Below are 18,804 nucleotides of genomic sequence, written 5' to 3'. Positions count from 1 at the left end.
GGTAAAGGAAAATGATCTTTTCTAGTCATTGAATTGAGTTTCCTATAGTTAATGCACATGCGCCAACCAGTAACAGTTCTAGTGGGAATTAACTCATTGTTCTCATTTGTTATCACAGTGACTCCAGACTTCTTAGGTACAACTTGGGTAGGACTTACCCATTTGCTGTCAGAAATAGGATAAATGATTTCATTATCTAGAAGCTTAATGACTTCATTTTTCACTACTTCTTTCATATTAGGATTTAGCCTTCGTTGCATTTCTCTAGAGGGTTTAGCATTTTCCTCTAAATAAATTCTGTGTGTACAAATCAAAGGACTAATTCCTTTTATATCAGCTATGGTCCATCCTAATGCTTTTTTGTGCATTTTCAGAGTTTGTAATAACTTACCTTCTTGATGTGCATTAAGTTTGGAAGAGATTATTACCGGAAAAGTTTCATTTTCTCCCAAAAATGAGTATTTGAGATTGGATGGCAACGACTTCAAATCAGGTTTTGGTGGTTGAACACTTGAAGGTATGGACTTAATTGGTCGTGGTGGCAATTCCTCAATTTGTGGCCTCCAATTACTTGTCTTTGATTCTTCCTGAAAATAAATCATTTCCAAATCATCAGATTCATCAATCTCAATTTCATTGGAAGTGGTTGGAAATTGATCATGAATTAATTTTTCAGTAAAGTCCACTTCCTGTAAATCATTATCATCTCTAGGTTGCTTGCAAATGTTGAAAATATTCATCTCCAATGTCATGTTTCCAAATGATAGCTTCATCAGTCCATTCCTACAATTAATCAATGCATTAGAAGTTGCAAGAAATGGACGTCCTAAAATAACAGGAAATGAATTACATACTTCAACAGGTTGTGTGTCCAAGACAATAAAATCCACAGGATAAATGAATTTATCGACTTGTACTAACACATCTTCAATTATTCCTCTAGGCACTTTTATAGATCTATCGGCAAGTAAAAGAGTTATAGAAGTTGGTTTTAACTCACCTAGATTGAGACTCTGAAAAACTGAATATGGAAGTAATTTCACACTAGCACCAAGATCAAGTAAGGCTCTTTCAATTTTATGCTCTCCAATAAAGCAGGAAATTGTAGGACAACCAGGGTCTTTATATTTCAAAGCATTATTGTTTTGAAGAATGGCACTTACTTGTTCCGCTAGAAAGACTTTCTTTTTCACATTCAGTTTCCTCTTCACAGTGCATAGATCTTTCAAAAATTTAGCATAGGAAGGAACCTGTTTAATTGCATCCAGCAAAGGTATATTGATCCTTACCTGTTTGAAAATTTCATAAATTTCAGAATTGTGATTGACTTTCCTTTGTTTGGTCATGGCTTGAGGAAATGGAAGTGCTGGCGGTGAATCAGTCGTTTCTTTGCAATTTTCAGATTCATCCCCTTCCTTACCCTCAAAGATTGATTCATCATCTTTCTCATAAGGTTCAAGAGAGGGTTTTTCAATAACCTTACCACTGCGCAGAGTAGTGACTGATTTGACTTGATCCATGTGTTGGCTTCCGGAACTACTTGCATTTGCATTGTATTACCCTTTGGGATTTTGTTGTGTTTGAGATGGAAACTTACCTTTCTCTTGGAAACTGAGAGCAGATGTTAATTTAGCAAGAGTATCTTTAAAATCTATCATGTTTTGAGCAAGTTGAGTATTGATTGTCTCTTGCTTTTCAATGAATGCATGCAATGTTTCCTCAATATTTCTTCTAGGCGGTGGAGCATAAGGAGGTGCATATCCATGAGAATTTTGGAAATTGTGGTGTGCTTGAAATGGTGGTTGTGAAGTTTGTGCATTGTTGTTCTCACTCTTCCAATTGAAGTTTGGGTGATTTCTCCAACCAGGGTTGTATGTTTGGGAGTATGGGTTGTGGTTAGGCCTTTGGAAACTGTTTAAAGCATGGGCTTGTTCATGGAGACATTCCTTAAAAGAAGGCAAGGTTGGACAATCATTGGTTGAGTGTTTATTTGTTTCACAGATTTGACACACAATGTTTTCAACAGATTTTAATTGACCACTCTTTTTTAATTCTAGTGCCTCGACTTTTCTAGCTAAAGATGCAAACTTGGCTTGAAGGTCATGATCTTCCCTAAGGTTGTACATACCTCCACTAGATGTATGAGGTTGAGTTTTACTCGGTGCCTCATAAGTACCCGCGGTGTCCCAATTTTGAGCATTTTCAGCTAACAAGTCTAAGTACTCCATTGCTTCATCAGGGTCTTTATCTTCAAAAGTTCCATTGCACATCAATTCAACCATTTGCCTATCTTTAGGTGTTAACCCTTCATAGAAATGTGAAACCAATCTCCATGTTTCAAAACCATGATGAGGGCAAGTACTAAGCAAGTCTCGATACCTATCCCAACATTTATAAAATGTTTCTCCTGGTTTTTGAGTGAAAGTGGTGATTTGTCTCTTGAAAGAGTTTGTTCTATGAGATGGGAAAAACTTCTTTAAAAATTATTGTTGCATTTCATCCCAAGCACGAATGGATCCTGGTCTTAAATTTTGTAGCCATGTTTTAGCTTTATCTTTTAATGAAAAAGGGAAAAGCTTTAATCTGATGGTGTTCATGCTACAATTTAAATTATTATATGTGTTGCAGACCTCCTCAAATTCCCTTAAATGCAAGTATGGATTTTCCAATTCTAAACCATGAAAAGAAGGTAAAAGTTGAATAATACCTGGCTTAAAATTAAAATGAGATGCATCGAGAGGAAAAATTATGCATGATGGTGCACTTGTTCTTGTGGGATTCATGTGGTCTCGAAGTGTTCTAGCACGGTTATTCTCATTATTCTCATTATGAAGTGATTGATTATCTTCTTCGGCCATATTTTCTGAAAATGATGAGGATACCCTACAAAGTCTACCACTTGATGTACGTGACCACACTCTCATGCACGTGTAAAAATAAAAAAGAAGAAGAAAGCAAAAGAAGGAGGAAGAAAATAAAATAAAAAGAAATAAAAGAAAAGAAACAAAGTTATATACAAGAAAAGTGAAAAGAGAAAATAAAATAAATATTATAATTTATACAAAAACTTACCTCCCCGGCAACGGCGCCAAAAACTGGACACGACGAAAAGATTGATGTCTTCTCCCAAGTGCAGGAGTGTCGAAGTAATAAATAACCCGGCAAGACCGGGGTCGAACCACAGGGAGGTTAATTGTACAAATTATAAATGACAATAGTACAACAACAACAATAAGAACAACAACAACAATAATAATAGTAATAACAATAATAACAACAATAACAATAACAACAACAACAATAATAATACTAACAATAATAATAGTAGTAGTAGTAGTAGTAGTAGTAGTAGTAGTAGTAGTAGTAGTAGTAGTAGTAGTAGTAGTAGTAGTAGTAGTAGTAGTAGTAGTAGTAGTAGTAGTAGTAGTAGTAATAATAATAATAATAAAGAAAGAGAAGAAGAAGAAGATTATGAGAACTTGGAGATGGAAAATTAATGTAAGGATTAAACAATAATAATAACAAATGTCAAGGTTAGAGGTTCCACTAATGGTATATCAAACAAGTATAGTATAAACTCTTATTATTGAATTGGAAACCACACACAAAGGAGGTTCCAATCAGATTATATATTGTTAACATGATTACATTAGTCATCTTATTCAATTAATGCTAATACTTGTAAATCTCGTCAAGCATTCATGATTATAACTTATGTTAACAACAAATCAAGTTTCTTTCATAGCTCAGGTGTCACAAGCATTCATGATTATAACTTATGTTAACAACAAATCAAGTTCCTTTCATAGCTCAGGTGTCGGTTATACCATACATTATGGGCTATGAAAGTGCCAAGCATTTGTTGTACCAAGTGTTATACAACATAAATCAAGATTAGTCATTTAACAAGCAAAGTATTAAAGAGTGAACAAGATAACAAATATAAAACATGTTAGTATCAAACATTAAGGTCCATATTAAGTTTACATTATACTTATTCTTACACCATTAGTGTAACCTTTTCACCTTGACATAATTAACTTAGCTAGACATAATGAAAGAAAGCAAAATAGATAAACAAAATAAGAACATAAAAGTTAACTAAGTAAAGGAAAGGAAATGAAAGGCATAAACTTAATATTAATGAAAGCAAAGCATAAACATTACAAAAAATACAAAGAGAGAAAGGAAGAGCATGATCTTGATCTGGAAACCAAGATGCCTAAATGCATGGCAAATGCCTCCTTTTATAGGCCAAAATTGGGAACTATTGATTTGATGACTAATTGATAAGTGGGTGGCCAACTTTTGACTTGGTGACAATCCTTATCTTCTCTTGTCTGCCCAAAACGTCATTGATAACGTCAAAACTGGAGCCAGTTGCAAACATGAAAGTTGTGGGCAATTGTCTCAGCTTTCTTGTGTAAACAATTCAGCTCATTTGGACTTCTAGAACTCCAGATATGGCCAAAATACCGAACAGTGCTCGGGCTGGAAGACAGATTAGGGCTTCTTTGTTGTTGCTACAATTTGGACTTGATAATGGCCTTTTTAGATCTTGGGCTCCATATAAAAGTTGTAGGCCTATGTCTTAACTTTCCATCCATATAAATTGGACCTAAATCTGAGATATATAGCTCCAAATATGACCCATTTACCGAACAGTGTTCTGGTTTGGATTGCACCGACATCTCTTTTCTAAGTTTGGCCATCTCTTTATCCTTGCAATTTAAGTTCTTCAAGTCATCAATCAATCCTTTCATTTATGTGATAGGCCTGCATTAAAAATAGACATTTACCACAAATTAAAGGTATCTTATATTATTAGATATATTGTTATAAAACATGCTTTGGTTAAGGAGTTATTGATACTTCACGTGCAAAATGATGATATAAAACCATGATAAAAATGCACTTTTAAGTACTAATCACCGGGTTATTTATTACTTCGACACTCCTGCACTTGGGAGAAGACATCAATTTTTTCGCCGTGTCATGCAGCTATTGACATACCTCCCATTAACCCAAGACTACCTCCCCAATACACTAAATGAATCTTTTTCTCAACTAGTACCTGACCAAGATGATTTCCTGATTCTAGAAACTCCTTTTCTTTCCCAGACTAGATCCACCAAAAACACAAATATTTCTTATGTGATGACCTGAGGAACTTGCTATTTCTACACACTTTTATATTTGTTCAATGTATGGGTTGAGTAGAAATAAAAGGAAGTAAGAGAGGATTTTATAGATGAGAAATTAAAAAGGCAATCATACCTCCTATATGTAGGCTAGCTGGAGTCTCACACACTCTCTCTTTATTTATTTATTTACTTTTGAAAAAGCATGTGTATGTACAGGTAGTTGTGATTGTAGCTCACATCTTCCTTTGGTTTTACATCCAAAAACGGCTTAAACGCCCTCTATGGGTCGGGGATAGGCTTCCCATCTAGTTTTTTTAAAAACTGGCAAACAGGGTCTTTTTTAGTTAGATTTCCAAAACTAAGTCGATCATGTTTTTTATGAAATAATGGTCATAAATCATGAATTGCACGATGCACATCTCCATTAGGATGCGTCTCAAGAGTCAATAGAAATGTGAAACCAATCTGCATGTTTCAAAACCATGATAAGGGCAAGTATTAAGCAAGTCTCGATACCTATGTCAATATTGGTAAAATATTTCTCCTGATTTTTGAGTGAAAGTGGTGATTTGTCTTTTGAAAGAATTTGTTTTGTGAGATGGGAAAAACTTCTTTAAAAACTGTTGTTGTATTTCATCTCAATCACTAATGGATCCTGGTCTCAAATTGTATAGCCATATTTTAGCTTTATCTTTTAATGAAAAATATAAAAAGCTTTAATCTGATGGTGTTCATGCTACAATTTAAGTCATTATAGGTGTTACAGACCTCCTCAAATTCCCTTAAATGCAAATATAGATTTTCTAAATCTAAGCCATGAAAGGAAGGTAAAAATTGAATAATGCTTGGCTTAAAATTAAAATGAGATGCATCAGGAGGGAAAACTATGCATGATGGTGCACTTGTTCTTGTAAGATTCATGTGGTCTCTAAGTGTTCTAATACAGTTATTCTCATTATAAAGTGATTGATTATCTTCTTCGGCCATATTTTCTGAAAATGAAGAGGATACCCTACAAAGTCTATCACTTAATGTATGTGACCACGCTCTCATGCACGTGTAGGAATAGAATAAAAGGAAGAAGAAAACAAAGAAAAGAGAAACAAAATAAAAGAAACAAAGTTACATACAAGAAAAGTGAAAAGAGAAAATAAAATAAATATTATAATTTGTATAATAACTTACCTCCCCGGCAACGACGCCAAAAACTTGACACGACCAAAAGATTGATGTCTTCTCCTAAATATAGAAGTGTCGAAGTAATAAATAACCCGACAAGACCGAGATCGAACCATAGGGAGGTTAATTGTATAAATCATAGATAACAATAACACAACAACAATAATAATAATAACAACAATAAAAACAATAATAACAATAATAGTAGTAGTTGTTGTAGTAGTAGTAAAGAAAAAGAAGAAGAAGAAGAAGATGAGAACTTTTAGATGGAATATTAATGTAAGGATTAAACAATGATAATAACAAATGTTAAGGTCAGAGGTTCCACTAATGGTATGTCAAACAAGTATAGTATAAATTCTTATTATTCAATTGAAAACCATACACAAAGGAGGTTTCAATCAAATTATAAATTGTTAACATGATCATATTAGTTATCTTATTCGATTAATGCTAATACTTGTAAATCTCATTAGACATTCATGATTATAACTTATGTTAACAACAAATCAAGTTCCTTTCATAGCTCAAGTGTCGGTTATACCATATAGTATGGGCTATGAGAGTGCCAAGTATTTGTTGTACCAAGTGTTATACAATATAAATCTAGATTGGTCATTTAACAAGCAAAGTATTAAAGAGTGAACAAGATAACAAATACAAAACATGTTAGTATCAAACATTAAAGTCTATATTGAGTTTACATTATACTTATTCTTACACCATTAGTATAACCTTTTCACCTTGACATAATAAACTTGCCTAAACATAATGAAAGAAAGAAAAATAAATAAATAAGATAAGAACATAAATAAGATAAAAGTTAACTAAGTAAATGAATGGAAATGAAAGGTATAAACTTGATATTAATGCAAGCAAAGCAGAAACATTACAAAAAATACAAAAAGAGAAAGCAAAAGCATGATCTTGATCTGGAAACTAAGATGTCTAAAAGCATGCCAAATGCCTCCTTTTATAGGCCACAATTAGAAACTATTGATTTGATGACTAATTGATGAATGGGTGACCAACTCTTGACTTCGTAACAATCCTTATCTTCTCTTGTCTGGCCAAAACATCATTGATAACGTCAAAATTGAAACAACTTGAAAACATGGAAATTGTAGGAAATTGTCTCAGCTTTCTTGAAAACAATTGAGGTCATTTGGACTTCTAGGACTCTAAATATGGGCCAAACACTGAACAATGTCGAGCTGGAGAACAGATTCGAACTTCTTTGTTATTGCTCCAATTTGGACTTGAAAATGGTATTTTTAAATTTAAGATCCATATGAAAGTTGTAGGCCTTTGTCTTACCTTTTCATCCATATAAAGTAGATCTAAATCCGAGATCTACAACTCTAGATATGACCCAATTACCAAATAGAGTTCTAGTTTGGACTGCACTAGCATCTTTTTTCGAAGTTTGGCTATCTCTTTGTCCTTTCAATTTTAGTTCTTAAATTCATCAATCAATCCTTTCATTTTATGTGATAGGCCTGCATTTAAAACAAACATTTACTATAAATTAAAGGTATCTTATATTATTAGATATATTATTATAAAACATACTTTAGTTAAGTTATTAATATTTCAAGTGCAAAATGATGATATAAAACCTTGATAAAAAATGCACTTTTAAGTATTAATCATGTGATCACAAAATTTATATTAATTCCTTATGTCCTACCTTCCTTCACTCTTAGCCAAATTTATACGTTTTTGGGTAATGCCTAAGTGGTTTGATTTTTTTTTAGTGTTGATTGAAAGTTTGTTTGTGTTTAGATGGGTGGCTTAATGGGTTATGGTAGCGCTTTGGGTTTTAGCCGAATCTGATGGTCTTCTATCCCCTGGTTCCTCACCTTGATTTTCTCTCTATAATCTCATGCTCACCTTTTAGCTTTATTTGATCACCTTACACTTGTTTGGGTGAAAAAGGTATAACAGTGATGGGTTTTTTATCTTTTACAATAGTATGCCTATTTTTATCCCTGTTATAAATTATTTTTCTATCATATTGTCATGGTCTCTCTAATAAGATGTAACTTGTTTGCATTGATACTGATTGTGCATCAAAAGTGTCATTAAGTCTCTTATTTTACATATGTATTTATTGTTTTTATTTGGTTGTTTTTATAATAATTGATGTGTTTTTTAGTAATGAAGTTTGTTTTAATGTTTCGATAGGTTTTTGGAGCTTAAATGAATTAATTCACAAAATTCAACGTCGGAATTCAGAACAAAGAATTGAAGAGACATTTAGTTGAAGATTGAAGCAAATCTTGGTTCAAATAAGTGCTCCAAATTTGTCCCAAAAATCAATTCTATTCCAATTCTAGAAAAGAATATCATATGATTTATTTCAAGCCCAAACTTGCCTTATGTTGTGTGCAAACTTCAACCATTAAACACTCAAGGTTTCAATGTCAATCTTAGCCCAAATAATAAGTACATTTGTATACTTATTTGATGCTCAAATTCAGCCCAAAATTCAGCCCAAAATCAGCCCCAAATTAGCCCTAAATCAACCCCAAATCAACCTTCAAATCAACCCAAACACAATCCATGATCTTACATGTCCACACAACAAATAACAATTGATTTATTTTGGGCAATCCATTGATCCAAGAAGGCAAGCACATGGATGGAAAGCTGGAGGGGATATTTTAACATTATTTTGGGTCAAAAAGAAGAAGGAGACACCTCATAAATGAGGAAGAAAAACGTGCACCAAAGTAGTTGTAAAGCTGTCTTGATTTGATTTTTCAGAACACCTTTCGGTGTTTTGCCCATAACTTTTGACTCAGGTGTCCAAATGAGCTGTTCTTTAATGATCTGGAAAGGTGACAGAATTGCCTATAAATATGTCTCTAATAGACTTCTCCAAAAAAAGCTTCTAAGAGGGTCGAATTGCTGTCCAAAGTTAGAGTCAGATTTGTGTCCGAATTTTTTCTGAAATTGTATTGTGTTCTTCTTTATAGATTTCGGTTCTTTAGTTTGTAAAACTTATTTTTTCAGTTGGATTTAAGTTCTTTCATGTTTATTGAAGTGTTCTTATATATAATCATGGTTGGCTAAACTCTTTCTTGGATCCAAATCAAGGATAATGGTGATTGAGGTGAGTTCTTTAGGATATGAATGAATCTTAATGTTTATCTTCTTATTTTCTTCATGAATGATTTATTATTGTAAAGAAATTTTAGAAATCATTTAGGTAATGTTATAATCTTGAATTTTTATGCACAAACTTTAGTTTTGGTATAGAGATTGCTTGATTCAATGTCTTACTTAATATGAAAGTACTTGTTCATTCTTAAACAATAATCAATCTTCATCTTTCTAATCTTCATTGTAATATCTTCCGATATAATATCACCATCGTTGAGATTAGGTTGAGTTATCTTATATATGTTGAAGAAATCACCAATACATCACCATTAAAATTGATTTGGACCAAGACTTACTTTTCTTGTCATTTAAAATCTATTTACATTTTTTTTATCTTTGAAAACAAATCCATCAATTATTTTCAACCAAGTTATTGTTAATTTAATTTCTCTTGAGTTTTTTTTTGTTACTTAGCTTAATTTCCAGATCTAGCTCTCTGTGGATATGACCTCGATCTTACCGAGTTAATTGCTACATCGCACACTCGTGCACTTGCGAGTTAATGATACTACATCACACAAAACTTTATTAACATACTTTTTAATCGAAAATGAAATTACAACCTGCTTAGTCAATTTTACTTCATTACTATCATTCAACCATTGCATTCTATAAGGTCTAGTATGCTTAGCAATACATAAATTTAGTTTAGTAATAAAAATAATGCTAGCCACATTAGCACATTTTTCAATATCTATAATTAAACAACACATCTTATTTTATATATAGTATTTTGTATAAAAAATGTATTCCTTTTCCTATCATTTTTATCTTTCTTGATCTAAACCTAAAGTGTACATCCTATAACTATAGTCCTTAGTTAAAAATATTAACTCATCTTCTTCTTTATCATCCAATGATGACATGTTTTCATATTTAAATTTATCATTTTCATATTATACCTCTCTACTGTCTTTCATTATCATTATTCTCTTGTTTGAATACCCTAAAATATAATATTTGTTCTCTTAACACCTAAAACACTTAACATCACGAGTTCATTTAGATTGTGATATAATTGTTAACCGAATTGACTGCCACTTGAAGGGAATTTATCTGTCTACAAACTACACGACTTTTCCAGTTTAACAACGAACCCCGTGTTATTCACTTTCTTTGCCTTGACAATTGTAACAACGGACAGGCAGATAGAACTAATAAAAGAAAGGACAGAAAAGAAAAGAAATGAAAAAGGCAAAATCTACTGCTGAATTTGCTACTAATAATAACAGCATTGCCTTCGTTTTCGGTTGACAGAGAAAATTTCAGCTCTCAAAAGGGCTTCTAATAATAATAATAATAGGTAAGCCTCCAACACCTCCTCCTTTGTGTATCATCTTGAGAAAATCGAGGCTTATTGTTTTTTTAGAAGAAGATTAAATCGTTCTTGTGTGTTGTGCAATTTAGACTTCTTGTCGTCAAATAATAGTCTCCCAGACAAAACTCTTTCCTTGCATACTACTTGTTTTTGTCAAATTTCTCTTTCTTTTGTTTCTTTTCTTGTGTTTTTTCTTAGCAGATATGCCTGAAAAGGGAGAGAACCAATCATGGCTTTTTTACCGTTCATACTTTGTGCTTCAATGGCGTCTTCACATGCTCGCAGCTTTTGTTTTCCTTGTCATGGTTGTTCTTTGTAGCATGGATGGCGGTACCATTAAAAGCGTTGTGGAATCAAGAAGGTTCACCAAGCAATATTTGACCATTATTCCTCACACACAACACCCTCTCACAAATCTAAATGAGCAGAAGCAGCAGCAGCAGCAGCAGCAGCAACAAACCCTTCAAAACTTCTCTACAATCACAAAGAACGTCACAGCAGACACCACATTAGCCCAAGAGACCAACAACAATAATACCAGTGCCCCTCCTAGATTTAACATGGTACTAAACAACGACAAGAATGTTTCTTTTCCTCAGAATCATTCAGATGGAGTTTTGGAGAATCCAGCCCCAGGAAGGCATCAATCAGGTGGTAATGTGAAGTGGGTATTAACTGAATTGGAGCCAAACTTGACTGCATATCTTCTTTCAAGATGGTTAGCCTCCGGAGGGGAGCCTTGTAGAGAGTCACGTACAGTGGAGATCGTGATTCCTGGATTGGATGATAAAGATTCGATTGAGTTGACAGCTGGTGATCGTCATGAATTTGGTTTTCAAGCACTGGATGAGTCCAAGAATCTTGTTTGTTTAGGTGGAGATTATTTTGAGACCGATCTTTCAGGGGAGACATGGAAATCAAGGCCTTTAGTCAGAGATTTTGGAAATGGGTCTTACTCTATTTCGCTTCAAGTTCATCCTGATTTTGCTGGTGATTATAATCTTACTGTTATTTTGCTCTATAGGCATTTTGAAGGTCTTAAATTTTCACCGTGGAGATTTGCGTTTGATAAACAATTGCGTAAGTTTCAAATCAAGTTTGTTAAAGGTCACACTCAATTGCCAAAGATTAAAACTTGTCAAAAATCTGATTTCATTAGAGATCTTTGGTTAGGAAGGTGGACTAGGTATGGTAAAAATGATGGCTGTCAAATTAGTAATGATGGCCGTTACCGCTGTCTCGCGCCAGATTTTCCATGCCAAAGTCCTTGGTGTAGTGGTTCTTTAGGGATGTTAGAGAGTAATGGCTGGGTGTATTCTAGTCATTGTTCATTTAGGCTGTTTTCAGCTGATTCTTCTTGGAATTGCTTGAAGAATCGGTGGATTTTCTTTTGGGGTGATTCAAATCATGTTGATACTATAAGAAACATGCTCAATTTTGTGTTGGATTTGCCTCAAATACCATCAGTTCCTAGACGGTTTGATATGAACTTTTCAAACCCGAATGATGCTTCTCAGACTGTTCGGATTACTAGCATTTTCAATGGTCATTGGAATGAAACACTGAATTATGAAGGATTTAATTCCTTGGCAGATGAAGGATTTAGGGATTTGTTGAAGAAGTACTTCTCAGAGGACACGTTGCCAGACACTATAATCATGAATTCAGGTTTACATGATGGTGTGCATTGGCGAAATTTGAGATCATATATGGCGGGAGCTGACTATGCAGCATCATTCTGGAAAGAAGTTATGGATTCAGTGAGGCGGAGAGGTTTGGCAGTTCCACTCATCTTTTACCGGACAACGGTGGCCACCGGTGGGTATGCAAGGACTCTGCAATTTAATCCGAACAAGATGGAGGTATATAATTGGGTTGCTTTGGAGAAATTTAGGCAAGCTGGGTTGGTTACTGGAGTGATAGATGACTTCGATATGACTTTTCCATGGCATTTTGACAATCGTTGCAATGACGGAGTACACTATGGCAGAGGTCCAGCTAAGATGAAGTGGAGGGATGGTGAAATTGGCCACCAGTATTTTGTCGACCTCATGTTGGCTCATGTGCTGCTCAATGCTCTGTGTTCAAAATAGCAAGTGAAGGAGGTGGTTGATTTATTCTTTTTGGCTGTCTATAAACAGTGAGGAGCACTGTTGCCAGCTTTGCAGAACTAGTCAGTGCAAGGAGTTGCAGGCAAAGCTAAAAATTTATGTTGATATGGGCTGCGGGCATTTGGAGGTAAATTCAAGACGTAGTGATTTTCACATGTTGGTTCACGCCACACTTTCAGTTAGGATTGGGATTCTTTATTTGTTTATAGATGCAATGTTGTACAAAGGTATATATTATGAGATGCTGGAAATTTTGAAAGACAATAGCTATAGAATCTATTATCATGATCTACTGTAATTATTGTTAATTATAATTACAATAATTAAGATCAAACACAAAAAAAAAAATTAGAATTCTGAATAATATGTATATTATGAATACTTAGACTTAATCTAAATACAAATAAAGTATATATAGATTAAACTGAAAGTACTATCTTACCCTTAATAAATAAGACTACATAAATATTATTTAACATCTCCTTCAAACTCACGATGCTTAGTTTGCCAACCAGAAAACAAAAACGAGAGATGGAATGTGCTTTGGTAAAGAAATCTGTAATATGCAAGGAAGAAGGAACAAAAGGCAAAGTAATGGTGTCATACTTGAGATGATGATGAGTAAGGTGACAATCGATCTCAATGTGCTTAGTTCGCTCATGAAAAATCGAGTTATGAGCAATCTGAATAGAACTCTGGTTGTCACAATACATAGGAGTAGGATGAGAAAAGAAAACTCTCATATCAGCAAGTAACCAACGTAACCAAACAATCTCTTTGGTAGTAGATGTCATGGCACGATATTCTGTTTTGGTGGATGATTGAGAAACAATAGATTGTTTCTTGCTTTTCCAAGAAATAAGAGAATCACCTAAAAAGATACAAAACCTGGTAACAAACTTGCGATCTGTAGGATCACTACCATGATCAGCACTAGAGTATGCACGCAATTCCAAGGAAGATGTGGATGAAAGTAAAAGACTCTGAAAAACTATACCCTGAAGATATCGCAAAATACGAAGAACAGCTGCCTAGTGAACAATAGTAGGAGAAGTAGCAAACTGACTAATAACATGAACAACATATGCAATATCTGGACGAGTAATGGTGAGATATACCAAACTTCCAACAATAGTGCGGTATAAAGTAGGATCTATCAAAGGTAAACCATCAAAAGAAGAGTCCCTTGCGTTAACCTCAATGGGAGTATCTACAGTCTTGTTATCAGTAAGTCTAGCCCACTCAAGAATATCTACAACATATTTCGACTGAGAAAGAAGGTAACCTCTAGACGAGTATGCTACCTCAATACCTAGGAAATATCGAAGATAGCCTAAATCTTTCATTTCAAATCATCTAGCCAACTCTGTCTTCAAAACTGAAATACCATCAATGTCATCACCAATAATAATCATGGAAATACCATCAATGTCATCACCAATAATAATCATGTTATCAACATATATGATAGAATGATACGACCTACATCAGTGCACTTAATAAAAAGAGTAGAATCATGACTGCTAGAAACAAAGCCAAGAGATGAGATCACAATAGAGAATTTCTCAAACCAAGCATAGGGTGCTTGCTTGAGACCATATAATGCTTTCTTAAGCTTACAAACATATCCAGAGTCATGTGAAATACCAGGAGAGGGTGCCATGTAAACTTCTTCTTGAAGATCTCCACTCAAGAAGGCATTTTTAACATCAAGCTGAGAAATATGTCACTTGACGAATCGAAGCTACGGCAATAAGAGTATGAATAGTAGTATTTTTGCAACCGGGGCAAATGTCTCCTCATAATCCATACCATACTATTGAGAATATCCTTTTGCAACCAGCCTAGCTTTGTATCGCTCAATAGACCCATCAGAATTACTTTTGGTCTTATTTACCCAACGACAACCAACAACACTCTTACCAGGAGGTAGAGGAACCAGATCCCAAGTATCTGTCTTATGCAAAGTAGAAAGTTTCTCATCCATAGCTTGCTGCCAAAGTGGATCAAGAATTGCTTCTTTATAGGAAGAGGGCTTAAAGAGACAATGAATAGAAGCTAAAAAGGAAGTAAATGATGAAGAATAACAAGAATAAGCAAAATCTAGTAGTTTTATGGACTTACAAATGTGGATGGACTGACGTAGAGGTGGATCCATAATCTCAGATGAAGCTTGAGGGGCTGTAGATGAGAATGGAGCTTCAGGTGTGCTAGAGAGTAAAGTACCAGTATCTGCAGAGTTATGAGTACAAATTAATCGAACATGGGGAGAGGTATCATTACTGGAATCCTCAGAAAAAGGGATCTATATGAATAATATCAGATTTAGTCATGTTATGAGTAGTGGATTGAATAGAAAAGAAAGATATATGCTCAAGAAAGACAACATGACGAGACATAAAGTTTCTGAGTTATTGGATTAAAACAACAATACCCCTTTTTACCTTCACCATAACCCAAAAAGACACAAATTGCGGATCGAGAGGATAACTTACTACGTTCTACATGAGGACAAAGAACGAAACAAGTACAATCAAAGACTCTAAATGAGGAATAATTAAGGACATACCCATATAACTTTTCAAAAGGAGATAGACCCGAACTATGAGAAGATGGAATTGTATTAATCAAACTTACAGCAGTAAGAAAAGCTTCTCCCTAAAACTCATTAGGAACAAAAGCAGACAATAACAAAGAACGAGCAGTTTCGATAATATGTCTATGTTTTCTTTCAGCAACACCATTTTGCTCAAGAGTATCTGTATATGAAATTTGGTGGATGGTTTCATCTAAGGCAAACAATTGGCAAAATTTATTAGAGGTGTATTCCCCACCTTAATCACACCTAAAGCATTTAATCACAACAGAATGTTAAGTTTTGATAAGAGCTCGAAAAGCTGCATATATCTCAAAAGAATTTAGAACGATGTTTCATTAAATAAACCCAACAATAACGAGTATGATCATCAATAAAAAAGACATAATATCGAGACCCTCCTTTTGTGGCAATAGGAGAAGGTCTTTATACATCAGAATGAATCAAATCAAATGGTAAAGAAGAAACAGAAATACTTTGATTAAAAGGTCAAGCAGAAAATTTTGCTAGTTTACATCCACTACAATTAGAAATGTCACAAGTTTTTAAATTTCCTAAAGCTCCTGTGGATGCCAAAAATCTCAAACGAGAAGATGAAACATGACCTAGATGGGAATGCCATAAATAAAAACTAGAAGATGAAACACTCAAATGAAAGGAAGACAAATTAATAGTAGTAGTAGTAGCAGCGGCAGGAGCAACTGGCACTTTTAACTCATCCAAAATATATAGTCCATTCTCCCTACGGCCTGTCCCAATCAGCTTCTAAGACTGTAGATCCTGCACACAACAAAAAGAACAAGAAAACATGACTAAATAATCACTAGAATCACATATTTGACCAACAGACGCAAGATTCAATTTGAGTTTTAGAATAAGATAAACATTAGGGAGAGACAAGTGAGTGTGACAACAGAACCAATACCTACTAAGGGCATAGGAGTGCCATCAGCAGTCATAACAGGAATGAAGGACAAAGAGGACACAAAGGTAAAAGATGAGGAATCTAGAGACATATGATGGGAAGCACCAAAATCCAAGACCCATTTAGAGTGTGACATACTGTGGAACTATGAGGCAACTGACCTATGAAAAAAAAAGTGGACATTGCTTATGGCTGCAAGGAGAGAAACTTCTGAAATTGCTTAGCTAAAGTTTTGGGATCGGTAATAGAGCCTGGGGAAGCTACTGCTGCAGTATTATGGTGTGATGGTTTATAACCCTAAGGTGGTCTATGAGCAATAGGTTATGACTGACTGCCAGACTTCCAAGCTTGATTCTGTTATCTCAACTTAGGGCACTAAGCCTTCCAATGACCTTTCTGCTTATAGAAACTGCACTCATCAAAGCCAACCCTTGTGTAAGGTTTGTTCTAATGATTAGAGAATGGCTTAGAAGGTACTGCTAGTACTGAAGGATTTGAAGCAGAAAAAATTCCCTTTTCAGAATAAGATTGAAGACGTATTTCTTTAGCCAATAACTCACTCATAACAGAGTCAACAGAAGGCAATGGAGAACGATGCAGAATTGAACCCCTAAGTCCTTCGAAGTCACTGCAAAGTGCTGTTAAAAACTGTACCAATCGTTGCTGCTCTCTATGCTCAATATAGGCAACACATGCCTTTAATTTTGTCGATTCTGTAAGAGCCAATTGATCCCAAAGATCTGTCATAGCATAATAAAACTCTTGAATACTCATATTCTTCTGATGTAGAGCTCATAGATCATTTTCTAATTGATACTGTTTTGCAAAATTTGATTGCGTGAATAACCTTTGCAGATGATCCCAAACCTCTTTTGTTGTCTCATACTTCGCCAACTGCATACCTATCGAATGTTCAACAGAATTGTTGATCCAAGTAATGATCTTTGTATTATTTGCCTCCCATGTATCTATCAAAACAACATCCCTCTCCTCAATGTTTTTAGGTATCATATAAGTTCCACTAACATACCCCCACATCTTCTTACCTTTAAGAAAATTTCTCATTACATAGCTCTAATACGAATAGTTCTTCCCATCTAACCTCACACTTACAGACTGAAGCGAATCATTTCTTTCAGTAGCCATAATCAACAATCACAAAAAATTAGAATGCAAAAGCAGCGGAAAACCAAATACCAAATTGTAGAAACTAAACAGAAATTCAGAAACTAAACAAATATCTTCTCAAAACTATACGATTACTCCAAAAACACAAAACAAATTTGCAGAAATTGAACGCAAATACCAAATTGTAAAGGCTGAAGGGAAGACGAAATACCAAAATAATTGCAGAAACTGACGAAATACCAAATTTTGCAGAAGTGGAAGATAAAATCTCACTCCAAAAAATTTGTTCGGGATTAAGTCTCATTTCATAAAACCAGCTCTAATACCATGTTAAAATAATTAAGATCAAACACAAAAAGGAGGCTAGAATTCTGAATAATCTGTATATTATGAATGCTTAGACTTAACCTAAATACAAACAAAGTATTATAGATTAAACTAAAAGTACTATTCTACCCTTAATAAATAAGACTACATAAATATTATTTAACAATTATTACATATATTTGGTAGAAGTTCAGTGTTGTTTTAAGAAGTTCATTTCATTGCATTTTCAAAATCTGTAGTTCAGGCATCAAAAACTGCATAGTGGTATAAGCTCATCATATGCATGAAATGCATCATAAGTGATTTTGCACTTGATTTAGCAGTTTTCTGCAAGTGAAATGATTGATACTTAAAAGTGTATTTTTATCAAGGTTTTATATCATCATTTTGCACTTAAAGTATCAATAACTCCTTAACTAAAGCATGTTTTATAATAATATATCTAATAATATAAGATACCTTTAATATGTGGTAAATGTTCATTTTAAATGTAGGTCTATCACATAAATGAAAGGATTGATTGATGAATTTAAGAACTGAAATTGAAAGGATAAAGAGATGGCCAAACATAGAAAAGAGATGTTAGTGCAATCCAAATCGGAATACTGTTCGGTAATACGGTCATATCTGGAGCTATAGATCTTAGATTTATGTCTACTTTATATGGATGGAAAGGTAAGACATAGGCCTACAACTTTCATATGGAGCCCAAGATCTAAAAAGGCTATTTTCAAGTCCAAATTATTACAACAACAATGAAGCCCGAATCTGTACTCTAGCCCGAGCACTGTTCAGTATTTTGGTTATATCTAGAGTTTTAGAAGTCCAACTAAGCTGAAGTTTTTACACAAGAAAGCTGACACAATTTCCTACAACTTTCATGTTTCAAGTGGCTCCAATTTTGATGT

General features: G+C 34.2%; 1 protein-coding gene across 1 annotated transcript; it reads left to right on the top strand.

Moving 5' to 3' along the window:
* The first annotated feature begins 10,662 nt into the window (after positions 1-10,662).
* LOC105118796 (uncharacterized) lies at positions 10,663-13,214 on the top strand. The gene has a single exon (XM_011016838.1). The coding sequence runs from the start codon at positions 11,013-11,015 to the stop codon at positions 12,900-12,902; it is 1,890 nt and encodes a 629-aa protein (XP_011015140.1). The 5' UTR covers positions 10,663-11,012; the 3' UTR covers positions 12,903-13,214.
* Positions 13,215-18,804: the final 5,590 nt, after the last annotated feature.

The sequence above is a fragment of the Populus euphratica genome, unplaced genomic scaffold (genome assembly GCF_000495115.2).
Source record: "Populus euphratica unplaced genomic scaffold, PopEup_1.0 scaffold2240.1, whole genome shotgun sequence".
Taxonomy (NCBI): Eukaryota; Viridiplantae; Streptophyta; class Magnoliopsida; order Malpighiales; family Salicaceae; genus Populus; species Populus euphratica.
Note: the sequence above shows the minus strand (reverse complement) of the source record. Positions and strands in the feature narration are given on the sequence as shown.

What these genes read in the sequence shown, in the direction of transcription:
- LOC105118796 (XM_011016838.1), top strand. Translation starts at nt 11,013, where the DNA reads ATGCCTGAAAAGGGAGAGAACCAATCATGGCTTTTTTACCGTTCATAC.